The sequence below is a fragment of the Fukomys damarensis genome, unplaced genomic scaffold, assembly GCF_012274545.1.
Source record: "Fukomys damarensis isolate Sample0158 unplaced genomic scaffold, DMR_v1.0_HiC HiC_scaffold_16, whole genome shotgun sequence".
NCBI classification, from domain to species: domain Eukaryota; kingdom Metazoa; phylum Chordata; class Mammalia; order Rodentia; family Bathyergidae; genus Fukomys; species Fukomys damarensis.
The window spans coordinates 64743890-64752158 of NW_022900928.1; the positions used below are offsets into that span (position 1 = coordinate 64743890).

Sequence of the window (8269 nt, forward strand, 5' to 3'; positions counted from 1 at the left end):
CCGCCTGCCTCCAAAGTGCAAGTCCCTGAGTTCATCTCCGGTACAAAAAAAAAAAAAAAAAAGTTATTTGGGCCAGGGATTAAGCTCAGTGGTGCCACTGCCTGCCTCCCAAGCGCAAGGTCCCAAACTCGATCACCGGTACCAAAGCAAAACAAAAACGGAGAGCTCTGACTCCAGTCCTCACGCTCTCTGAGGGACACTGGGCCACCTGCTCTGGGCTCCTCTTACCTCCAGGCCCCTGATGGTCAAAGTGTAGCGCACTCCCAGGTCCTGGATCCTGCCTGCCGATTGGATCTCTGTGTTGTTCCAACCACAGTGCTCACAGGAAAAGGAACTCACTATTATTTCTCTGAAGAAGGGGATCTTGGTGAGCAGGAGGCGCGTCATGCCCTGGGAAAGCAAAAAAACAGGGAAGGAAAAACAATCAATGAAACTCCGTTCCATGACCTAGTCCCAGAAAACTTCCAGGATCCTTCAGGGCGCACCTGGCTGGGTGACCGACCTCCAGCGGCTTGCAGCCTCAGCCCTCCCGCCCCACCGCCCGCGGCCGCGATCCAGACTTACATTGCGGTAACAGTTCATGCACAGCGACTCGATCTCGGTGGGCTGTTGTTCTTCGTCCTCGGCGTTGATGGGTCGGAACAAGTGCCCGGTGGCTGGCGGCTGGACTGGAGCGGGTGATGGGGTGGTGGCAGGCCCCCGGGGCCCGGGCTCTACAGCCCCACTAGCCGACATAGCCGCACGCGCGTAGCTCAGACTTCTGCTTCCGGCTTCCGTTGTTCTTGAGGCCCCGCCCCTTCCGCTGCTCTGCGGCCCTATTTCCGCCAGCTGCTGCTCCCGCCCTTTCTTAAAAGGGTCACAGCCTCTGGACCCTCCCTTAAACAGTGTCTGACAGGGCCTTCCGACTCCCGGGACTGTGCGACCTAGACTTGCATAGCCAGCCTATCCTTCTGGACTCAGCTGTCATTTCCCAGAGGACATGCACTCAGAGCCTGAGCAGTTTTTTGCTCCTTCGCAAGTGCTCCCCGCACAGGTCCAAAGTTGGTCCTTAAATCTGTGTACAGCAGCCGTGAGGGGAAGGGGACCGACGTGTCTCTGAGAATCCCAAGGAGGTGCCTCCTAACTGAGCTTGCTTTGGTCCTCTGTAGTGCCAGGCATTGCTTGGGACACCTCTGTCGGGCTCTAGGTGCCCCCATCCAGGTCGAGCTGCCTCTCCCTGCCTCCTTCCTGTATCTCCCTTTCAGTTCCCTATTTCTGTTTTATAAGCATCTCCCCAAATTCTAAAGTCAGGCCTCATTTTTTTACCCCTGCTTTCATTCCTATCCCATCCGACCTCAGCTGACTCACCTGTCCCTGTTTCTAACAACAGAAACAGTCTTCTTTGATAAACTTTTCTTTCTCATTCCTTCTTCCCCTGTCCTGGAGCTACAATTCAGTCCATCCAGAGTGTCAGGGATGACCAATCTTCAGGCTTGAGGAGCCCAGATTCACTTGGGGTCTGTGCTAGGAGGAACAGGGGAGGCCCAGAGAAGCTTATGCAGACCTAGCTGATCCCTCTGAGGTGGGGGAAAGGTACTGGACAGGGCAGTTGGGTGTGCTTACTTTTTCCTCTTTCTCATACTCATCACCAATTTTAGTTTCCAGGTGATTTTCAACGCCTCTGAGTGAGTGTTTGCAGGAGGGAGAGGTAAATGTTTGTGGGTCTCAAGAAAAAGCTAATCAAAGTCTGTAACAGCAGGAACGAAAGAGACAGGCCACCTCAGGAATCTGAGGTCCACGGGGCCACAGTTCCTCCAGGGAAGCCTGTGTCCCATGCACATGGTCTTGTGGTCCTAAGCTGTTGTATAATATGGATGCAGATGAAAGGTGACTATCCCAGCACCCTCCGTCTTCCCACACATGCACCTCGTGTGACAGACAGCTGAGTCCAGCCAGAGCCAGACCCCTCTGACAGAATGGGTCAATGAAAAGGAGCAGCAAGGGATTGGACTGGGTGGTGGGTGTGCTTTAGGGTCAGTGGCAAGGCCACTGTTCTCAGATAAGTGAGTTGCACCAGACAAAGAAGCTTCTATCATAAGCATCTATTTCATTTGAGCAGAAGTCTAGACTTCAGCTTGGGAATCAGGAAGGAAGGGCTGGGAATGATCCTTAGACAATTTAAGAAACCCCTGGAGTTTGGAGAGCTTGGTCCCTTGCTTAGATGCAGAACTATATAAGGAAATACAGACCCTGCCCAAGCCCATCACTACCCCCACCATTCACACACACCAGCATCACCGCTAGCAGGGATATACACACACCATCACATGGTCTCCCCATGTATCCCATGTATTTTCTTCCTTGATCTCTTCTATTGGCCCAACAGAAATTGTGGTGGCAGCCCTGGGGAAACAAGGGCTTCTCTCTGTGGACCAGCTGTAGCAGTGACCATCAGGCATCCAGAAGTGACAGGAACCACACTTCAGCACAAGCTCCCAATGCCATCTCACACAAGTTTGCAGACATAGGATCTCTCTCCCTCCCTACTCCCTCCAACCCTGAATGCTGAAATTCATGAGGGAATGCCCCAATGAGTGAGGAAAGCTGGGTTTGCAAAGCCTAGTGAGTGTAATGCATTTGGATGAGGAAGTTGAGGAGGATGGATACGCCAGGGACAGCAGCCCCCTGGTGGCCTCACCTATCCTGTGTGTGCAGGACCCTCCGGCCTCCCCAAGCAGGCCATGCAGAGGCTCAGATCTTGGGCCCCCAGACCAGGAGCTAGGGAATGATCCTGGGAAAATTGGCGCTCAGGGTTCTCCCAGATCACCATGGCTCTGGTCATGAAGGCTGTAGGTGATGTCTTCCCACAGGTCGTCCAGACGGGCCTGCAGCTTACTCAGGGCCTTGTCACCATCTGCTTCTGGGAACTTGGGGATGAAGGCACTGTGGTCTGGTGGGGGTGGTGCCAGCTGCTGCTGAATCTCCTCAGTCTCCTGGTCAATGGCACGTGTGAAGACAGCAATTTGCTCAAAGGTGTCATGACGGAAAGCCTGGAGTCGCTGGCGCACCTCCTCAGAGAGCATCTGGGGGTCCAAGCTGGTCCCCTCCTCAGCCCCATCTACACTGGTGCGTAGAAAGGCACTGAGCCCTTTACCTAGTTGGTCCAGGTTCTGCTGGATGCCTGTGTGCAGGGCCTTGGCCTTGAGAGTGAGCTTGTGTGAGAGTGCCTGCATGCAGCGACTGAGCCTTCCCGGGCTGGCAGTGGCGTGCGGAGCCACGCTGCGGTGCAGTTCGTGCATGTGGCGCCCGATGCCACTCACCAGGCGCTCGGCGTACGGGTGGAAGAGCTCTTTGACACGGCCAGTGTGGTGCAGCACGCGGCTGGGCATGTCGTGCAGCAGGCCCAGTGCCTCATCCACGCTGCCTAGCACCTGGGCCTTTGTGCCTTCCCCGACCACACGCAACTGCTCCTGCAGCTCCTGTACACGCAGGGCCACCTGCTCCATTAGCTCTACTGTGTAGGGTTTCAGTTGCTGTCGCAGTCCCTCTAAATTCCAGCCCACCAGCTTGTGTACCTCCTCCATGTAGGGCTGTAGACGAGCCCTCACCTGCTCTAGCTCTTCCTGCAGCTGCTGCTTCATGCCCTCCTGGTCCTGGGCCAGCACAGGGCGCTCCTTCCCCGGCCCACTCAGGGGACCCAGCTTCTCCAGAAATTTGTTCATATTGCTGAGGTCTTGCTCAACGCTGTCTTTCAGCCTCCTGGGGAAGAGAACAGACCACCAGACTGTTAGCTTCATTGTCTCTTTTGCCCCAGGGACCTCGGGAACTGATCCTCTAGGGAAAGCAAGGATGTGGGGTGGTGGCTTCCACACCCAGGCTCTCTAGTCCTCATCCCACAGACAGCAGCAAACAGCTGCAGCTCCACGCACAGAAGCTCAAACACATTGCAGGTACAAGTACAGAGCTAAGGAGTGTTTAGTGCTCAGCCCCGGGGGGCAAGGAGACATCAGCTATAGGGAGGGCAGGTGGAGGGTTTAGGAACAGAACATCACCCCACAGCCCAGCTGTCTCCTCTCCCTCACCCCCATCCCTTACCCTAGCTACTCACACATGGTCCTGGGCCTGCTTCTGCTGCTGGACCTGGTCCATCACACCTTTGTCCCTGCTGCTCTGGCTGAAGTAGTCCCAGAAGCCTTTCTGAGTCTGGGTGACTGAAAACACTGTGGAGAGGATGGGGTGGTCAGGCCCACTCAGTCCAGTCTCCACCCACATGTCCACGTTGAGGTCAGGTTGTGGACTCACCTGAGAGCAGGGCCAGAACCCAGGTGAGGACTGCAGCCATGCTTGCAGTATGGATTCTGGGAAGGAAGTTGAATGGAGGCCAGGTCAGGATGAAGATGCAAAGGAACCAAAAACTTGTTCTAGGGACAACTTGCCCCAAATCCTGTTAACCCTTCCCTGAGGTATAGGGAGCAGAGAACTCTTGGCACTCAGAGAATGACCTTGGTGGATCAACTTAGGTTGGGAAGGAAAAAGTGTCTTCCTCAAGTGTGGGCGGGGGCTCCCTTTTCTTATCTCTGTCACATAGTACGGAGAATGGAGCGCCAACTGTCTTCCAATGGTCCCTCCACTACTATCTCCCCAGAATCTAGACACAGGCACCAGGATCAGCTCCTTATCTCCCTCACCTGTCTTCCTGCCTCCCATTTTATGGCCAGGAAAACTGAGGCATAACCAACCAGGGGAAAAGCACAAGAGGATGCCTTAGATCCCGCCCCCAGCTATCCTGAGACCCCTTGCAGTCCCCTCCCTTAGAAGCCCTATCTTCACCCTCAGCCCTGGTGCCTACCTGCTCAGTTCTGGGTGCAGAGAGCAGATATTCTGCTTTATACTCTAGGGGCCCTGGCCTCTGGCAACAACTACTTTAAGCAAATACCACGTGGCGGTTCAAAGAAGGATGACCTTAGTTGCCTCCCAGAACTTACCTCCTGCCCTTTCCTTGGCATCCAGAGGGTTAATGAGTTCCCTGGTATAAAGGGGCTACTGTAATAGAGAAATGTTTCCTGGAATCTTTACTAGGAGTGGGGCTAAACTCAGCCAGTGGGGACCCAAAAACAATGACCCACAACTTCCTGTAGAACTCTGCCTGGCCCACCAACAGGCACAAGCCTGTTTGTCTGCAGAGGCCTTGCTCTTAACCAACTTCCCAGAGCACTCTGCCCTAGCCAGCCAGAGGGACAGTGTTCAGCGGTCAACCAGAGCCTACACAACACCCCTTGACAGCTCCACCACAGGCTGTTCAGGCAGCTTAGGAAGAGCCAGCAGCTGTGGAGTTAAAGACTCTCCCATCTCCCAATTTATGAAATACTCTAGGATCAAGCAGGGCAAGCAAGGCTGGGTAAAGAGATGTTAAGCAATATCTGGGCTGGGACTGTGGGCCCAAGGGATTGGAGCAAAAGTACTCTCCTCATAGAGAAAGGCTGAACTCCTCCTCAGGGACTCTGAGGAGGGAAGCCCAAAGGCCCAGCTTCTGCTCTGATGACAGGCTCCCTCTGTATACTTACATGCTTATTCCTAAGCTCCTCCTCCTTGCTCCTAAAGGTACCTTGAATGCATCCCCTCTCCTCCATTTCCACCACCATCAGAGCCTACGTTGTCTTTCTTGCTTGCACTCATTACCTCCAATGGATCTTCTTTGCCAGCTCTGTCATTCAATCCATCCTCTGCTGTAGCTCATCCCAACTCCTGCCAGACAAAACCTTGGCATTCCTCAAGTACCTCACCTCTTTCAGCACCCTGTGCCTTTGCACATGCTACTCCTTCTGCCTGAAATAGCTCTTTCCTGGTGGGGATGAATTCATTTCTTTCAGATTTAGTTTGTATTAGGATTAGGCTCAGCTGTAAGAGACAAACAGGGGGTAAGGATAACTTAAATAAAATTAACCCCCCCCCAATGTAAGCCACTGAGGGCTGCTTCTGTCTTATTGTACTATCATCCTAAACAAGTTCATGTCCAAGCGCAAGCTGCTTCATCTCCAGCCATCAGGTTCATCTCTCGGCCTGCAAGAAGGAGAAATAGGATATACTCCCTCCCATTGAACATATATCCCAGATGTTGCACTTACCACTTCTGCTGACATTCCATTGGCTAGAACTCAGTCACATGGCAGCACAAAGAGTGTGGGAAATGTAGTCTTTTTCTGGGTCGCTGTGTGCTCAACTGAAAAGGAGTTCTATTGTTCAGGAAGAAGAGAGTGAATGTGTGTATGCATGGTGGTGGGGGGACAATAGTAGTCCCTGCTGTACAGCTCCAAGATCAGTTTGTTTATTTGTTTGTTTGTTTGTTTTAGCTGTACTGGGGGAAAACTTCACACTGAGTCACATCCCCAGTCTTCCTCACTTTTTTTGAGGCAGGGTCTCAATAAATTGCTAAATTGCACAGAACGGGCATGAATTTGTGATTCTCCTGCTGCAGCATTCCAGAGTGCTGGGATTACAGGTGTGCACTGCCACACCTCACTTTCAAGATCACTCTGAATGCCTCTTCTTGTTTGTTTGTTTGTTTGTTTTTGGTTTTTTGAGACAGGGTCTCACTATGTAGTTGAGACTGACCTGGAACTCATTATGTAGCCCAGGCTGGTCTTGAACTCAAAGCGATCCTCCTGCCTCAGCCTCCTGAGTGCACCACAATGCCTGGCCCTGAATGCCTCTTCTGTCTGGACCCTGTCCCTGCTTTGGTGACAACTGGTTCCACATTAATCACATAACACTTTGTATATTACTGTATTGTAGCACTTAATCTCATAGTAAAATAATTTGTTGACATGTTTGAGAGTTGTTTATGAACAGAGAATTTGTCAAATTCATCTTTATGCTCCCCACTTTTGCAGAAAGTTGAGAAGTCAGATTCATTCATTCAATTGATTAAGGAACTGAGGTTTGAGTAGGTTAAGTGACTTGGCATCGTCACACAGAGGAGATGCAGGCAGAACTGGGCCCCTGTGTTTGGCTCCGGCAGCTCTGGACAGCAGGAGATGAGGCCAGAGGATAAGCTGACTGTACCCAGGTCCTAAAGGACCTTGTATGAGCAATCACTCAGTGCATGACGCGAAGTTCCCTGGGGAGGGTGGGTAGACAGAGGCAGGGAGACTGCTCCAAAGTGACTCACGAATCCCTCCTACCGAGGAGCGATGAAGGCCTGAAGAATGGAAGAAGATAGGACAGAGAGAATGAGAGCCATTAAAGTTTAGCTTTGGTTATTTTTGTTACCCATAAGCTGGTGTGGCTTCATCCCCAAAGGCTCTCTGCTGGAGATGTTATGGAGGTTGGACACAGATGTCAAGGACTGATTAGAGAAATCTAGGCTGGACACTGAGTTTGGGAGTCATCAGGCAACACTGACAGTGGGAGACATAAGAGTGGAGATCACCCAGGGGCAGCGTATGCAAAGAAGGAAAAAACTGAGGTCAGAAAACACTAGTATTTAAGGGAAATCTGAAGAGAAATGACCTCTAGAGGAAAATTTTGACCAAAACAATGAAGATTTCCAAAGAACCAGGTATTTTCCTGTATTTCCTAGACTCCTTTATGATTAGGTTGGGGCCATGAGATTAGTTTTGGCAAGTGGGTTGTGAGCAAAAATAAGTGGGTCATTTCTGGTGGAAAGTAATAAAGACTAGATCTGAGCTGGGTACAGTATTAGTCTCAGCATTTGGGAGGCTGATTAGGAGAATCACTTGAGCTCAGGAGTTCAAGACCAGCCTGGGCAACACAGCAAGACCCTCAAAAAAAACAAAGTAATAGTTTGATTACAGAAACTAATAAAGTATTTTCTAAATAATGAAAAAAAGAATAAGATAAGACTATAAGAGCAAGAAGCAATTTAAATATGTTCATGGACCATTTTCATCTCCAGAATTAAGGATTATTTTAATGTTTCATCATTACCTTTTCTCTTTTACTTTCCTTTTTAGTTTTATTTTAGGATTCCCTATTTTTAATGTTCATACAGAGATTAACTGAAATACCGAATAGTTTCTTTGGTGTGACAAACTATAATAGTACACAGGATCCTAATGAGATAATTAATAATGTGAAATAGGAAGTAAAAGGCTAAAGGTGTAGGGAAAGTGGGAAGGGTGGGGGAAAGGTAATAAGGGGGAGGAAAAAATATGAGAAACTGAAAAATGGAAATAAAGTGTTTATAAATGGGGAGGGGAGGAGGGGGTGAAGGGAGGTCAGGGACAAGGGGAAAAAAATGAGAATCAAGACCTATTATGTAAAGGTACAG

General features: G+C 50.7%; 2 protein-coding genes across 3 annotated transcripts in view; both read right to left on the reverse strand.

The window, feature by feature from the left end:
• The window catches only part of Zpr1 (ZPR1 zinc finger), an 11771-nt gene extending 10793 nt beyond the window's left edge, over positions 1-978 (reverse strand). For both annotated transcript variants that reach the window (XM_019208213.2, XM_010629402.3), the window contains exons 1-2: positions 565-978; positions 229-390 (exon numbers count right to left, since the gene is read on the reverse strand). In XM_019208213.2, coding sequence (XP_019063758.1) covers positions 229-390; positions 565-735 — 333 coding nt within the window. In that variant the 5' untranslated portion in view covers positions 736-978. The remainder of the gene's footprint in view (positions 1-228; positions 391-564) is intronic.
• A 1093-nt stretch (positions 979-2071) lies between these two features.
• On the reverse strand, positions 2072-4849 carry Apoa5 (apolipoprotein A5). Its single transcript, XM_010629403.2, has 4 exons — positions 4829-4849; positions 4282-4337; positions 4088-4199; positions 2072-3738 (listed from the first exon to the last, which is right to left on the reverse strand). The coding sequence occupies exons 2-4, from the start codon at positions 4319-4321 to the stop codon at positions 2787-2789; spliced, it is 1104 nt and encodes a 367-aa protein (XP_010627705.1). The 5' UTR covers positions 4322-4337; positions 4829-4849; the 3' UTR covers positions 2072-2786.
• Positions 4850-8269: the final 3420 nt, after the last annotated feature.